The following is a 17,611-nucleotide window of genomic DNA, read 5'->3' on the forward strand; positions in this document are numbered from 1 at the left end:
ATGTGCATGCGTGCGTGTGTGTATACGTGCATGCGTGTGTGTGTGTGTGTGTGTGTGTGTGTGTGTGTGTGTGTGTGTGTGTGTGTGTGTGTGTGCGTGCGTGCGTGTGTGTGTGCGTGTGTGTGTTCGTAGGGCACTGCAACGTGAGCATGGGATCTTTGGTTCCAGATGAATGTTCCTGCGTCTGGAATCCCCCTGTCAACCGGACACACACACTCACACACACAAATCTCCATTCGCCCATTCTTTGTTTCCTTTTGCTAATAAAAGCACCTAATCTACACTGCGCGCTGTGCGTATGTACACAAATACACACAGAGTTTAAGAGGATCTTCCCCTTTGCCCAACAGACCAGCAGTTGCTTATTTAGTCACCTAAAGCCACCGTTACTGGCAGACAGATGGGCTTTGGAGAACTGCTGTTGCTTAAGCGAACTGGGCGATTTTCTCACTTTCAAAGTGATTCATTTAGGGCTTTTAGAATGACAAGATGGCTGAAGGAATCATTTGCATGAAGGTGTCAAAGAGTCCCTCACCCGCTCTTTTAATGTTTTTTTTTTTTTTTTCTCCCAGCGTCGCTAACTGAAAGTAGCGCCGTTATGCTTTCTGCTGATGAGATACCCACACTCTTCTCTTTTTGCAATGCATTAGCTTTCTCACCCCGGCACATGCCTGCTTGTTGAGATGTCATTGACAAAGTGTGTGGTCAGCGTTTGCATGTATGTATTAAAAATGTCAGAGCAGAGTTTTGGTGCTGCCATAGCTTCGGGTGACCTATGGCTCTTCCTGCATCCGTCACCGATCGTGTCATGTCCCCCCCACCTTCCCCACCCCGATGGGGAGAGGAGAGGAGAAGAGAGGAAAGGAAAGGAAAGGAAAGGTAAGGTAAGGAGAAAGGAAAGGAAAGGAAAGGAAAGGAAAGAAGACCACCCATTGGCTGGTATGAGGTCCAGATTAGGCTGCCCCGCCAGTCCCTGCGGGATTGTTGTTTTGTTGCTGTTTTTTTTTGTGTGTGTGTGTGACCCTCTCCTGGCTACAGGCTCTTTGTATGGCTCTGAGTGACGGGCAGAGAAAAGAACTGGATGAGTTAACTGATGCTGGTGTGTTGCTGCGGTTTAGTTTATTTCTTATCAGAGCACTGATATTCAGTTTCCCTAAAAAATTTGCAACTTTTTCATCTTTTTACAATTGGAGTAAGAAAATCTGTTTCATCTTTGCGCCTTTATTGAAGCATTACCTAAATGACAACTATGCAGTCATCCAAGGGTTGTTTTGTCATTGGCCGCAGCATGATTGTTTTGGAAGTTTTGGCTCATCTCCAACTAAATTTGTACCTCTGAAGCCATCCAGTTAAATCCTTCACTTAATTATGTTGCACGAGTTTGATTAACTTATCTCTCTCAAAACTGTTAAACAGCCAAAACAACTACATCAGAAATGATGTTAGATTGAACATTATTCATGTAAATATATTTGTAACATACATTCCGTAATGCTAGTTACAGAATAATCCTTGTTTGTGTAGAAAAACTGATTGATTTTTTGCAGCAGATTTGCAAGATTTTTTCTTATTCAGATTCCATATTATTTTTGTGATACCTAAAGTATTCACACCCCTTAAAGTTTTTAAAGTTAAAATCACAAAGCTTCTTTTTTTTCTTTTTTTTTTTTAGTGTTTGAAATAAAGAAAATTATATACAGTTTTTAAAATGTTTTATAAATCATTCACATTTTTTTTAGCTGTATCAAAGTTCCCCCCCCCCCACCTCCTTCCAGTTTCATACCAATAAAATTAAAGTTTCGGAAAATGTCGTTTGTCGTTTTATGAAAACGACCAAGAAAGCATTAATCAGAGAAACCCATTAGGCCATGATCATTCCAGAGGAGCTCCATAGATCCACAGCTCAGCTGGGATAATCTGTTGACAGGGGCTATTATTAGCCGTGCTTTCCACAAATCTGACCATTTATAGCAAAGTGGCAAGTAAAGAAAAGACATTGTGGGAATAACGACACAGGAACTTCCATTTGTAGCTCGCTAAAGATAACAGAGGTCTTAGTCTTCATTCAAAACAATGTGCAGGCATCACCCTGAAAGCGCTAACATGCAGCCAACATGTTTCACACCGGTGGCAGGCTATGAGAAAGGTATTTTCTTCCACTAGTCATACTTAATGAAAAGATCGCTTGACCAAACTTAAACCCTGGAGGAAATGTAGAGCCTACAAAATGCTTGAGACCATGGTAAAGATTTACCCGCCAGCAGAACAACAAGCCTGAATATGAAGCAGAAGCTACAATTAAATTGCTTAGGTAAAGCCTACCAAATATGTTGCAAATTTAATAGTCTGTTAATGTCACAAAGATCTATTCAGGGTATTTTTTTACTATTATAATATCTAGAGTGCAAGGAATTAATGCTTGGAACGGCAAAAATATGTCCAGCTTGTGGAATGAAGCTCGACTGCAGTAAATGACAGAGACAACAGAGAATCGCAACCGATGTCCTTATTTTTATATTTTACAACATAATAATTTCACAACTGATCTAATATTTTAAAGCCCCAGTTTACATCAAAGCATCTTTGTGTGTTAGAATCCCCCAACTAAACTCCAAACTCCTTGAAAAGTACCATATTTTTTGGACTATAAGCCGCTACTTTTTCCCCACACTTTGAACCGGCTTAAAGCCCGGTGTGGCTTTTCTGTGGATTTTTCTTCCACCACCAGGGGGCTCTTTAGCAGGAAGTGAATAGTGAAGTGAAGTCAAAGTTGGAAATCAAAGAAGAACATGCTAATTTTCATTTAGAACAAGCACATGCTAGCAGCAGGCACGACGGAGAAATGTTTTCAAACTCATACCCCCCTCATCATGGAAACAACACAAAAAAGTTCATACGATGCCGCTTTTAAGTTGCATGTAAGCTCGACATGAACGACTCCATGGTTCGGCGTTGGAGACGGAGGACTGCGTCCTTAATAGCAGATTTATTAAAACCCAGAGCGGTGGAGATACCAGCGGCTTATAGCCCGGTGCGGCTTATATATGTAAGTTTCCATTTTAAAAACTAAAAAACTTTGTGGGTGCGGCTTATAGTGAGGTGCTCTCTATATACGCACGCAAAAAAAATAACATCCAGACAGTGTACACTTTATTTAAAAAGGGGAGTATAATGGTAATGTAAGCGAAGTAGTAGGTCACCATTTTCACTTGCATCAGTGAGCAGAAAAATTATCAAAATGTTTTATAAGGAAGTTAATAAAAAGAAGCTGGGCTCCATTTAGGAAAGCTCTTCCTGCCAGAAGACGTTCAGTTGGGAAAGGAAACATCTATCAGATCTTAAGGTGACACAGGATTAGAGGTCAGGTGAGGTGCTGTGTTCAAAAGATAAACTTCATTATGTTACCCGTGAGGGTGTGGGGAGGGGGTGTATCCACACAATTTAAACACTTGAAACTATTGTGATATGAAGTGGAAGGTCCCGTGAATCTCATTAGTTTGCTCTCCCATGCACATCATGCGCATGTGGTCGCTTGTCAAATTAGATTTGGGAAATCTCGAGGGGAATGCTATCAGTTTTGTGTGTTGCAGATTTTCGTCAGACTCTTATTTATGTTATTTATGTATTCACAGTGAAAAGAATGAAGGGGTTATGTTTCCAGACTAGATAAACTCAGAAAGTTTTTTTTGTCTTTTTTCTTTACTCATCTAAAGTCTTATGTGACTCAAAAGCCAAAGGGAATTTCAACACTTTTCAAGCTAAAGCTTTTCGAGCTTTGACTAAAATGAGGTCGACTTAAATGCGATCAAATGAACCATTAATTATCACTGTTTTTGTAATCACCGCTCAGATCTGTACTGTCCCACTGCTGATTTCCTGTAAACTTTAGTTGTCTGAGTCTTATGCAGAGGAGTGAAATTGTTACCTGATTAAAGGTATTTTCCCAAAGCTTCCCCCCCCTTTTGGTTCCTTCGGCTCACAGCCCTCCCACTGCTCTTACCAGAATAAGACACCCATATCTCAGACGACATTAAAAAAATTGAAACCAGATTTCCTGCCTGCGCTTAAACAGCAGACGGGCTTTTACAACCCAAGAGAGGCAGTCTCACTCTGTGCAGTATAGATTGTTATTTTTGCTCTTACAACATTTACTTGTTTGACTTTGCAGTCGCAGACTGTTGGCTCATTACAGAGGCGCAGATTGATGTGCTCTCGGCTGTCCAACTGTTGGACAGGCGAGAACGAGGGTGTGCTGTTAAGCAGCACACCCTCGTTCATCCTAAAAAAAATTATGCTGATTAGGAGCATTGTTGTGTCTAGGGTGGTTTTTACGGCTCGTCGCTTTTGTGGTACATTTATCTATCGCCCCTTTAGCAATCAGCGGTTCTGACAAGTGAGAGGGAGTCAAGTCTGCAGAGATGAGCCTGGATAAGCTGGATAGTTGTCCTGATGCACAGGACGGAGAGGAAGAAAGGAAAGCAGGCAGCAGCAGGGAGATGGAGGTGGGGAAAACCCTTGCACTGCACGCAGAAGAGCACGTGCAGCTCACTCTGGGAATGTTTAGATATCTCCGCAAACGGCTCCGTATGGGAAAAAAGGAAAAGTCAATCCTCAGTGCTTTGACTGCAGTCGACTGGAGCAGAGAGAGTGGCCTCAGCTTGACATTAGCAAACACGCACAAAGTTCACATACATGTGATCAGACACACTGCGCTTTGCAAAAGTATTTCCAAACGCTTGGAAGTTTTAGTGCGCATTTGTAGTCACGCACCTTTACTCTGATATCTCCATATAAAATCCAATGCAGCCAGTTGTCTTCAGAGTTACATAGTGAATGGTCCAACTGGGTCTGATTTCATTTCAAACCAGCTTAGGGAGATGCTTGAGTGGTTTAGTTAGCAACTAAACCAAATCTGAGTCTCACACAGCACTGTTTAGTCCATAATTAAACAACGCAAAGAGTATGACTCAACTGCAAACCTATATCAGACATTGTTGTCAAAGTAAACTTAGAGGACAGGCAGCTAAGATGTGAGATTTGAACAGCCAAAGAGATTCCCTTGTCAGGTGGGAGCATCTACCGAAGGGTCAGATATTTGCAGCTTACAGATCTGGCTTCACTGGAAGAGTGGCAAGAGGAAAACCACTATTACAAGACAACCAGAGGAGGTGCTGCTTTTTTGAGTCTTTGCATTACATCTCATACCAAATAGACCATCCGCTCTAGAAAACATGGTGGTAACTGCATCATGCTGCGGGAACGGTTTCTGCAGCTAAAAGGCAGTTAAGAGGCTTCAGAGTGGGGTGGAATTTCACCTCACAGCTTACTTCTGAAAAACATTTTTGCTTTGTATAAATTATTAATCTCATTATTGCTTTATAAATACAGTTTGATTGAATGTTACTTGAGTGTTTGAAGGACCCAGTCAAAGTCCAGTGTGACTGAGCTAGAGTTGTTTTGTGACTGAGGACTGTCATAGATTACCGTCTCTAGGTGTGCAAGACTGGTGGAGACATAAAAGACACAAAAGACTTACAGCTGTAGCAGCAGCCAAAGGAAATGATTCATATTCACTCAGAGGAGCTTGCTAAAAATTCTCACCACACATTTCTGAAGTTTAGTTGTAAAGAAAAGCATTTTCTCTCCACTTCATAACCGTGCACCACTTAGTTAGTCTGTCTCTTTAAAGGCTAATAAAAGGCAGTATTTGTGGTTGTAATGGGGAAAAGTTCAAAGGTGTCAATACTCTTAAAAGGAACTGACGACTCTCAATTTTTTTCTTTTTCTTTTTTTTTATGGAACTTTGCAGAAACACGTGTAGTGAATTATGTTACACTTCTATTGAGCAGCACACCCTCGTGCACACATCATTTTTTACAATACCCTATAACGTGTTCATTGGTCGCGGCGTACGGGGCGCTGCGTCGGTGTGCGTGCGTTGGCGTGTGCACACGGTCACCTGGACGTTACGCAGCCCAGTCTACTCCAGCATCAAGAAAGGGGAATTGGAGGAGGAGAAAAAGAAATTACAGCATATATCAGGAATTTTCCAGCTAATGATGTGCGGATGTGGTAGCACCGGGGAGAGAGAGCCACTTACTGTGCTGTCTTTGTTTCATTCGCTGAGGGCCCCGTGCTGCATTCCTGTAAACTGTGCATACTTTGGCAACAGTTGCAGTGCTCCCCTCTTTTTTTTTTTTTTTTTTTTCCTGTTTTACTGTATACAGTCTGTGTGCTGCTCTTGCACTTTTTCTTCTTATGCTCCCCCCACCCCAGCAACCCCTGGTCTCAATGTATCCCCTTCACCACCCCGCCTTCATCTTATATTGTCAGTCTTTTTCCTGGCCTGGGGAGGCGACATTATTAGAGCTGTTGATTGTCTTTTTTTTTTTTTTGTACAGAACAAGCAAAAGTAAGTGAGGAAAGTGAGCGAGGGGATGAAATAATGGTGTTTACAGCATGGCTGACTGCTGGAGCTTCGGGCCTCTCTGGAGACACAACATCACAGCCTATGTTCTGCCGTGCTCCGAATTCAGTTTTATGCTTATTATTAGGACATCCGCTTTCCCTCTATGCAATGCCCGCATTCACGCTTTGTATCCTTTGGAGATTCAGAGAGGAAGGGTTTAATTAGTGATGGATCGCTTTCAGGGATGTCGTCATAAACCAGCTGAGGGGATAAAGAAAGGATCACGTTTCCTGAACATGGGTTTTCCTTTTAGGTAGGGATCGAAACTGACCATGATGTGCATTGGTCTCTTCAACGTCTAGTACGCATGAAACTCTTTCTGAGTGTGTGCATGTGTGGGTCTGTGTCCATTGGTGTTTTTTTCATCCTTTGGTTTCCTCAGGGGGGAATGTAAACATGGGCCCCCTGCCAAACTCCACCAACCTCAGCGCTGTGGCCCTAAGCTTCAGTCATCCTAATCACATCAGGTCACTTAAAGCGTCTGTCTTAATATATCTAAGCTTTAAAGGGGGATAACGTCATGGCGGCCCAAAGTATGTGGCCTTCATCATTTTTAGCAGCTGAAAATGTTTTGGTAGCGAAGATTTAATGCCACATTTTCTACTGTTTTACTTTTTTACTTAATTAAAATAAAAAAACATTTTTGTTACCTTTTCAACAACTATATATGATAAGAATTATAAGAGAAAAGAGCCTTTTATTCCAGTGGGAGCATTATTTCTTATCTTTACCTATATCTATATCTATAGCTTATCAATTTTCGCCACTCTACTGTGAAAATAGAGATATGTGAGACAGAGTCCACCTTGTTTCTTATTTAGAACCCAGGTCTCAGACTTTAACAGAATTATTTAAAACATATCACATGAAAAAGTTAGGTTTTTTTTAGGACTTATTTGTTAATTTGGTCATTAAATCATTGCCACTTTTCAACTTCTACTGATCCTCATCTGATCAGGACTGAATTAAAAAAAAAAAGAGTCTTCCAAAGTTATGCAGTTTATTTTCTTCCTTTGGTCTCTCTGCATGCAGATCAAAAGTCTTGACAAATCCAAAAGAAATTGAGGAGTGCTTGAGTGGTTGCTACAATCTTTAATCCAAGGGAGTGTAGAAACTACATTGCAAAAAGAATTTTTTTTTAAAAAAAAGGTCAGACTTTATTAAAGGAAAAAAAAAGGAAGTGCAGATTGATGGTGCAAATAACTTTCATACACTTGCAGATACCACTTGGCAACAAAACACATTCATCCAGGCAAAATAAAAAAGCAGGTGCTCTCCCAAGTCACGTGCGAGCCCTCACACATAACACCAGCCAAACGCCCCTGCTCACTCATACTCATGTGTCCTATTGTCACACCAGCCCATTGTGCTTGCACGGGGCTCTGGTAGCAAAATCCCGGATGTTGCAAAGCAGGCAAACTTGGAGGTCTGGCCCCGGAGGTCTGGAGGTCCTGTGGGGCAGGAGAAGCCATTTCCTCTGTCATGGGGTGCGGGAATGAGAGAACAGCAGTGCAGGCTGTGGAAGATCGTCCTGGTGGTGAGCGGGAGGATGCTCTCAGCAGAAAGGAATTTACAGAATGTTGTCCTTTTAATCTGGAGTCAGCCCTCACACACTCTGTCTCTCAGTCTAACCTCTTTGCTGTGTGTGTTTTTCTTTTTTTTTCTCGTTTGCCTTCATTTGACCTCTCTTTAGCTTTCAGTTACCATGCCAAAGGGAGCAGGGACGTTTGACAGACAGAAAGGGGAGACTACAGAATGCAAAGCAGCGGCCTCAAATGCAAAACAATTTAACTTTTCCTTTTTTAAGGCCGCCGCTCTCTCTCTCTCTCTCTCTCTCTCTCTCTCTCTCTCTCTCTCTCTCTCTCTGTCTATGACTCATCTTAGAGCGTGCTGTACGCAGGAGCCTGTATCCGCTTTCAAGCAGCCAATAAAGAGGAGGGAAAACGGGAGTGGGCAACGAAGGGATATGTGAAGCAGAACAGAGAACGAGAAGGGTGAGAAAGGGAGACTAAGGAAGTAGGAATGCAAGCGTGGTCGGAAGAAGAGGAGGGGAACGGACACACGCGCAAAAAAAGGGAACATTGCAATTGGGGAATGTCCTTTTTACTGTACCACAGATGTGTTGTTATAATCATCTCAGTGAAAACAGTTGTTAAGCTGTTTGTTTAGGCTATGACTCAGATCGTGCAGAATAATAGTTTGAGATACCTATTTGGATAGACTTTAGATTCTGGCACCCTATAGAGAGCATGAAGCTCTGTGTGTGTGATCATAATCCATTCATGGATATTATAAGCTCACCAGCTGTTCGGTGCTGGCTACTTATGCATTTTGGTCTCACAGTATGTGTTTTACAGACTAAAGGGAGTTTCACAGGAACAGTTAAAGGAGTGGATGTATATGGAAGATTGAGGATAGCTCAATCCTCCAAATTTGGGGGAAAAACCAACCAATAAACATATTTTGAGGGGGTTTGTTGTCTGAATACCTCTCAGACATCTACATGAGCAAATTTATAGTGTTCAATTTTCTGATATGTGGCCCTCCAAGACAATTCATAACTTAGCCCCCCTAGAGGGCTAAAAGCATGAATGGGAACACATTTTACTTTAGAAACCACAGCTGCTGATCATCTCAGTTCCTCTGAGAGCTGAGGTGATGCAACATAGCGGTAAAGTTGCTTCTGTCTAAACTTGTCGTAAATGGGCTGCTTTGCATACACAAATATTTATAAACATGCATGCAGAAAAACTTTTAAGCAGTCCAGGAGTTGTGCATCGTTATGGTTGCATTCTGTCATGGAAACGAGGTTCCTTCCTGCAGCTGAGATGATTGTTTGGTTGTAGAAGTTGCATTATCTAAAACTCTAGCTGGAACAAATGGGGCACTGGGTTCAGCGTGAGCAGCTTATTAGGGGAGCTAAACCCAGCTGCTATGGTAAATTTGAGGTAATTGATGAAAAGATTTTTGCTTCAAGAGAAGCAGACGAGTTGTAATCTGACGCCGGATTAAATCTTTTTGCATCTACTTTCCGTAGCCTCTTGTGCATGTGTTATATATACATGTGCCTTAATCTGCACTTGTGGCTGTGTTTTCGAATAACTGTGAGGCGGATATACTCTGAGCTCTAGGTCTGTGGTTCTTCCTAGAAGGCTTTGTGTGTGCTCATATCAGAGCTGTCTTTTGACTCTGCCGGGTGTGAAATTAATGCAATGTGCTCGAGTCGAGTGCATTTGAGCTGCAGCTGCAAGAGTTTGCAGGAAGAAACTTATTTTTAAAATGTCAACCCGCTCTTCTTCTTACCACAGTAACATACTGCCATGTCTTAGCTGGGAATTATCCTATTATCTGCAATAACACACTTGATACAACAAGTTAGATCCTACGAGAAAACAAACAAAGGAACCAACTGGAGATAAACGGTAAAAGATAACATGTAAATGAGACCATGCAGCTTGAACTGTGGTGTAACTTCATTCATGCTTTTCTTTGAGGTTTCATTGTTTAAAGATTCGTTGGTGATCCCTGGTATCAGTGTCTTTGTTCTAGACTCGTGTCTTGTTTCTGGTCACATGGCCTACCCCCCGCTGCATCTCAGCCAACTAGCCTCAACTTCCGCTCTGTTTCCAGTGAAGCAGGAAGCAGAGATGAAAGTATCACCATCTGCAAAATGCACCCTCTGGCTCTATTAATAGTGTCATTCAGTTTTTAAAAAAGTGTGACTGAATTTTTTTTTTTTTTTTCAGCACGCAGTGTTCCATATCACTGAGTCGCAAATGTTAAACACTTGCTTTTTTTTTTAACAATTGTGGAATAATTTTGATTTGCACAAATCTGATATTCCAAAGAAAACAGCCCTGCTTCACTTGACACATACGTGGCAGACTTAAATTTAAAATGGGTGTTTAAGGCCTATTTGTAGTCTTCTATGTTTAGAACAGCTTCTAAACTGTCATGCCAAACGACGTGTTAGTTTTTCAATTAGTTTTTCTATCAAAATAATAACTAGTTTCTGGGAAGATGAAAAAGCTATTGAGATTTTTTTTAAAAGAGAAGAAAACATAGAAGATAACATTAAAGACAAATTGGAAAGTGGAAAGTTTATTTTAGTTCAGTAAAAACTGACTGCAATGAACACCAGCCATCTGTCCATCAAGGACAAAAATTCTACAAGATAAGAAAGAAGAAACTTTTCTTTGCTGTCCTGCATCACAAACAAGGAATAGATCAGCCAGTTTTCCCTTCTCCGGCGGTAATTAGGGTAGGGAGGTCACATGCCGAAAAGCTTACCATTTCTTTTCATCTTAAGTTGTTGCACCAAAGCAAAAAAAAAACGTCACTTAATCGTACATATCGTAATCGTACATACATCAATTATTTGTTTTTAGTAAAAATCAGACAACAGTTAGTAGGACATGCTGTGATGCATAAAAGAACACAATACAAAAACAGGGATGTGTGTGTAATAAATCACAAGTTCTATCAATTTAGGTTTTTCTTTAAGCAGTAAAAATATTGGAACCTAAATCTGGACAAAAAATTATTATATTTGTTGTGATTAGTTTGGTAACTTAGATCCTCCCATTAATTAAGAGATTACGACTGCGTTGGAGGGACTGCTGGTGGGGATGTTTGTTTGTCTAATTTCAGGTGCGATGATGGGCAGGTTTCATAAAATGATTCCTTTTGGCCACTTTTTGAACTTGTGGGATCAGATAACTGAACCATTGGGTGGAGAATAACAGAAGCTGCAGACCTCCCGTCTTTGGTACCTTTGGAGTTTCAGGGACAACCATGATGTCTGTCCACAACACCCATCGTGGACAGACATCATGGTTGGATGCCATGACCTGTCAGTCAGCTTGGGTGGCACCTGGGGTTTCTTAAAATGGAAAAAAAAAAATCAAACGGAAAGAAGAGTTCCCTCCTCTGAATCGTCACTATTAGTAACCGAACAGAGATCTGTGATTTTCACTCAAACATAATTTTATTAATTCTTGCAGGAATGAAACAGCAAGATGTCTGTTCAGTCTTTCTGTTCTTAGACAGAAGGTCTGTACCTTCTTAAGCTAGTCTTATCAATGAGGTTTCTCACAAGGAGTCTGGGAACCAACATTTCTGGCTCGTATTGGCAGCATTGTAACTCTTCATTAGGATGTTGACAAAGACATTCGGAACCTTGAAAACTGAGGAGCGCTCCATCGTTATCTCTAAACCCTCCCTAAGTTCCTGCAGTGTGAAAGTACCATGAGCTTCACATGAATTTTAAACACAGCTGCAAAAGGTAAAGTGGATTTTTTTTCTTTCCCCAAAGTCATACAAATAATTAAAAAGAAACTTTGTTTTACTAAAATTCCACTGGTGGTGTCCAATCAGTATCCAGAGATGGCCAGCGCTACCCTGGCAACCCCTGTAGCCCTTTGCCATTGGTCACAGATCCACGATGTTATGATTTTTTTTCTTTCCATCCATTTTCAAGCATAACTTGTGAAAAAAATCCTCACAACTGAAGTCTATTTGTTGGTCATATTTTGGTGCGCTTCAACATGACCCAAACATTAACCTCTGTCAGAATATAGTTCTGAGTCGCCGAGTTATTTGGTGGTAGAGAAGACCAATTGAGTGCATTATGTTTTTACCTTTAATCTCATCGCCAGCTGGTTTTATAGACAGTCATCACTCTGTAACCACAAAGCTACCTCACACTTTCAAAAGCTGACCATCACACCACCGCCACTGTTCTTGTCGGCTGCTCAGAGCTGTGTTACTGTAGTGGCACTTCAATACCGCTTGCAACCAAATGATTTAGTTATTTCTTCGAGCAACAGATATCGAATAAATACCTGATGCAAATTATCTGTCCAAATTGACAGGCCCAAATTCTGTCAATTTGGGTCTGTACACCCAAATTGACCGAATTTGGATGTCAGTTTGAACTTTATTGACCACTTGAGATGCAAGACATTCAGAGCAATTCTCAATTAAACTGTGTATCTTACAGCATAAGCAATAACCAGGACAGCATGTTTTGAAGTTCGCTGTGTTTTTTGCATTGCTTGACCTAGAACAACCCCATTTTGTCCCTGGGAAAGACATACACAATAATGCATTTTAAAGCAGTGCATAACACCCACCTCTCCCAATGTGAATGCCTTTGTCCAAGAACGCCCAAGTCCAGATGTACCAATTTGCAACTTTTAGACACATCAATGAATAATGAATAAAATAGTCGAATCCCCTCACCAGCAGTCATTCAGCACTGTAAAGCCCTGGTAACTAGCAGTTCTTTTGAGGTGTGTTGGAGAAGAGATGCATCTAAAAGTTGCAGGATTATAGCTCTTGAGTACTTGGATTGGACCTTAGATCTTTCAAAGATCAGATAGCAAGAAAGGAGAGCTTTTCTTCTGCCAGTAGAAACATCGCGTTGAGAACCAACACGATGTTTCTCATGAATTGATCATGGAAGAAATCAATGCAGTGTGTTTTGAGATGGGATATTTAAAACTGCCGTTACCTCATGATACATATTCAAAAGAATTTAAGCGCACGTGCTGATCTACAACAGCGCAGAGTTTCGTCACGGATGAACAAAACCAGTCAGGTTAAAAGTATCCCGGTGACACTGCACACTTTTTGCTCACAAGCATTTACCTCAGAGCTTAACATCCTGATAAGCACTCTTCAGTGCTTGAAGAGGGGAACTGCAGCCAAATGCTGCTGGAAAGAAACACTACAGAGTTTAGGAAAGCACCTGGAACCGGTCCACTCTCTTACCAGGGGTCACTGAGTTTTGTCTGGAGGCTTTCCCTACTGTAGCTGTTAACAGAGGCAGGCTGCACACACAATCACTCTGAGAGGTCCCAGGAGTTTCAGGGACAAATTTGGAAACCACGCTTAGTGTGAAGTGACACAAAATGGCTGCCGTTACACCTCAGGTGCGTGCAGGATTTATGGTGAAAGACACGAAGAGCTTTTTTTTTTCATGTTTTCTTATGCGTTTATCACATCAAGAATACATACTTTCTGTCGGTGTGGGATTTTTGCCTGTTTATAAATCAGCTTAAAGCATTGTGTGTAGCTGCTGTGAAAAAAAAAACAACAAAAAAAAAACAGAGACTTGTAAATCAGAGCTGGAGGCATGTCCTGCCAGATATGATTTCATGTGTTGCATAAGGCCAAGATGGAGGCGAAAGCTTTTAAGTGTGCTGCTTGTGTGTATGTATGTGCGTGAGCCCGCATCAACGATGACATTTACCTAATGCTGCTGGCAGTCCATCAGCGTTCAACTCTTTGTGCTCTTACAATGAAGGCTCAGTAGTTTGTTTGTTTTTTCTGCTGTTTTGCGGTGCAGGTGGTGACGCTGTGGTACAGGGCTCCTGAAGTGCTGCTCCAGTCCAGTTACGCTACACCGGTGGACCTGTGGAGCGTTGGCTGCATCTTCGCCGAAATGTTCAGGAGGAGGTGAGGTGTGCACAGAAGCAAACACGGCCAACAAGCCTCACATTTAGAAATGTCTTTGGAATCCAGCCAGTGTATGTGGTGTGGACATCTCTGTTAGGCTCGTGAGAGGATGAGCAGAAATTAAAACTACAAGGGGAAAGAAAGAACTTGTGTGAATCCAACCAATTTTATTCCAATATAATCACATGCTCCATGGAAACTTGGTCAAGCGCCCATACTGGTTTCCAGTGCACAACCTGCCACCGTTGAGTAATTTTTAGATGTACATGTCCCAGAATACCATGGGACCCATTCGCATGGGAATACTTCTGCAAAACGTGTTAAATGTCTAAGCACAACATTTTCTTAACCTCAACTCTTAACCAAGTTTCACTGGTGCGCAACAAAGAAAAATAGGGAAGTACAAAAATAAGCTAAAACTAAAATTTATAAAAAACAGTCCCATGGGTGGTTTGAACAGGAGTCCAATGTCTGGGAGCAGAGCTGCTGTCCTCCCATGTCTCCTCTCGCCGTCCTGTGTTTTCCCCTTTGTGACATAGGTGAGCACTGTAGACTGATTGTCTCTATTTATTGCTCAATGAGGTTGAGCATTAGTTACAGTGTTGAGGACCTAACATGTTAGGTTATCTTTTAGAGTAGTTGTGCAGACTATGTTCAGGCAACAAGCAAATGCAACGCAAATAATCAGATTTTTTTCTCCCCATATGGGACCCATATTTGACTTTTTCACGATAGTCTAAACAGACCAAAGCAAAGATTTTCAACCTTCCTTCCTGTCCCTCTTTCATAAAATCCCAATTTGTGCCACTTTCTATATGTGGTACTAAATCAGATACATATCCAATAGTTTGGAAAGCGACTGGAGCCTCAATAAAATGATTTTGTCCTACTCTTACGTCATCACCATAGGACTTGCCATAATTCTGCACCAGCAGAAGCTAGTCATGCTAAATACAGACATAATAAATGGCTGAAGATTATAATTCTGATCAATCTGAACTTGTGAAAGAAGTCTGTGTCACTGAAGCACATCACGCCACAATCCTACCACTCCTGGTTCCCGTTGCTATCAGATGTGCTTTCCTATGACTCTTTAATCTCGTGACATTGTCGGCTCTCCTTGCTGTGATTTATGGTTGTAAACCAGTCACACAGAAGTCTGAATGCAGTAGCATTTCATTAGTAGTATTAACGACCACACAATTTTTTATTTTTTACAAAAAATCTGCATTGACCATGAAGACCATGAAGACCTGTTGTGTGAGTGTAGCTTTAGTCTCACACTAAAACAATGAGAAAAACCTTAACCTTTAACTTAAATTAATTTATTTAGAGGAGGGAGAAAACATCCTCTTTTCCAGAATAATTGTTCAATAAAGCTGCTGGCGGCACAATTATTGTTTAATCTGACATTGCTTTTAAAATGAATTTTTAAAAAAAACTTAAAGTGTAAATACATGTAAAAACAAAATGCATTTGTTAGAAATTCTAAAAATGTTCAATTAGTAAACCGTGACATTCTGTTTCTCTGGGATATAAATACGAAATAACACAAAAGCCCATTTCTTTCAACCACTGGTCACAAGACTAGATGAGGACCCTTATTCATCTTGTCATCACCCACAATGAGCCGGATTGTAACAAAGATATAAAAAAAAAAAAATTAAATAAAGCTACAGAATACAGCAAATAGTTACATCTTGGAGTCACTAAGTCTTCGTAGCAGGCATCAGGTGTCATCTCCATGCTGTTTTTGGTGTGAGGCTGGGAAAAAGACATTTACTTCCGACCATAACAGACATGTTGCGTTTTCTCATTTTTTCTGGGAATTAACCACACTTTAGGAGGGGAAAAATGTGGAAATATACCACATAGCCACTATTGTAGAGGGAGGACCTGTGATCCCGTGGGCCTTCTCCTCAATTATTAACCGTGGGAACCTCCTAGGAGTGTGTGACATTGTGGAGCCTTGAGAAGCAATGGTAGGCTTCGTCTGTCTAGCGTAACAGTCAAAACATTTCTCAGCCAACACAAATAATTTGCCTGACAAAAATAATCTTCCTCCAAAGTCGCCGTGAATGCGTTCGGCACTGTAGCTGTGGATCAGCTTGTGCAAAGACCCGTTGTGTTCAAAACTGACACGAAGGCTTGCTGGGCAGTCATGAGGATGTGATGACCTGCAGAATTGGAAATTGCTCAGAGATCTTGCATTCTGCTTTGGTTGTAATTTGCCACAGCTTTTTTTTTTTTGCTTCATTCTGTAAAAAGAAGTTTCAAATGATTTTCAACAATTTAAGATTTTTTTTTAAATCCCCAAAACAGTCTCCAACTATAAGCAATCCCTTGAATAACATAGGCTGCATCTTAAAAGGCCAGTGAATCATAGCACATTACTAAAGCTAATGTTTTAATCATAGTTTAAGTTATCTTTACGGTCACTAACTGCACAGTGTTCATGCGTTAGATCACTGATCATGATTTCCCTTGCTTTTGGAAAGTACCTCTTCTGAACCCAGAAGACCCAGAGTTTCCCCTAATAGCAACGACACGTGATTACTTGATGTTTGCCTTCACGCATTGGTGGTTGTCTGTTTCCTTTCAGTTTGAAATTAATTTGAACAAATTGTCAACACGCTACCTGTCTTGTCCATTTTTTTAAGAATAGAAAATACTGATGGGCAAGTTGTACCATTCCTAACTCAGAGGTCATGATAAGGGTTCATATTTTAAATATGCGTAAACTGGGATGTTTGGGAATTCTTTCCACTATCTCACTGGTTAGGTGTGGATGATGTCCCAGCGTTATACATAGTTGTTAACAACCTGTTGAATCAAAGATTTATTGATAATCATTAACCATTTTTTAAAATGTTTTATATCAGTGACGTGCGGTGAGGTTCATAGCTGGTGAAGCACCAACTTAATTGTAATCGGATTTACAAATCTAGACCCCTTGCATGTTATTGTTTACATAAGGAAATTTCGCACATGCGTACAATGCACCCAAAAAGGGCAAAAATCAATCTCAATCAAACTTAGACATGTAGATATTATTAATTTCGTACTGTACTTAACAGCAAAGGGAGAAACCGTTAAAGTTCAACTCAAAACCACGTCTTTCTTGATCTCTGTATCAGCGCAGTGCTGTATGGCTAGCTCGCTGTTACTGACTCTTACTCTGCAGTTGTGGAGTTACAATGTCTGGGTTCATGACCGCCCCCAGCGATGAGGCACGAGAACTGCCTGCCTCACCTCGAGTCTGTTCTCTGCCGTTTCTGATCGCTCCTCAGCACACGAAACACATTACACACACAGTTGGTGACAATAAAAACACAGTACATAATTACATAAACTAAATTATGGAAAATCATACATTAAATGTTTTTAACCATTTTATTGGCGACAGACAGGAGGAGCATGTTCTCATAGAAGTCAACCGGTGCAGTTAGCGAGAGGTTGCGCAATTCCAGGTGAGGCTCAGCCCGCTGCTGCCTCACCGGCTTCGCTTCTAACCATTTGAATGGGAAAATGCGAAAATTCTGCGATTTTTAAGAAAAAAATCATCAGATTTGGTTAAATTAAATGAAAAATAGGTACTTCATAGTACAAACCACAGGGTGAAAATATATTTATAAATGATTATATTATTTTTACATGATGACAGGTGAGGCTCTGCCTCAT

The 17,611-nt window shown here is 40.9% G+C and overlaps 1 protein-coding gene across 2 annotated transcripts in view; it reads left to right on the top strand.

Annotated features, from left to right (window-relative positions):
* The window catches only part of cdk6 (cyclin dependent kinase 6), a 43,894-nt gene that overhangs the window by 17,954 nt on the left and 8,329 nt on the right, over positions 1-17,611 (top strand). For both annotated transcript variants that reach the window (XM_008421743.2, XM_017307286.1), the window contains one exon: positions 13,821-13,930. In XM_008421743.2, the coding sequence (XP_008419965.1) occupies positions 13,821-13,930 (110 nt within the window). The remainder of the gene's footprint in view (positions 1-13,820; positions 13,931-17,611) is intronic.

The sequence above is a fragment of the Poecilia reticulata genome, linkage group LG11, assembly GCF_000633615.1.
Source record: "Poecilia reticulata strain Guanapo linkage group LG11, Guppy_female_1.0+MT, whole genome shotgun sequence".
Taxonomy (NCBI): domain Eukaryota; kingdom Metazoa; phylum Chordata; class Actinopteri; order Cyprinodontiformes; family Poeciliidae; genus Poecilia; species Poecilia reticulata.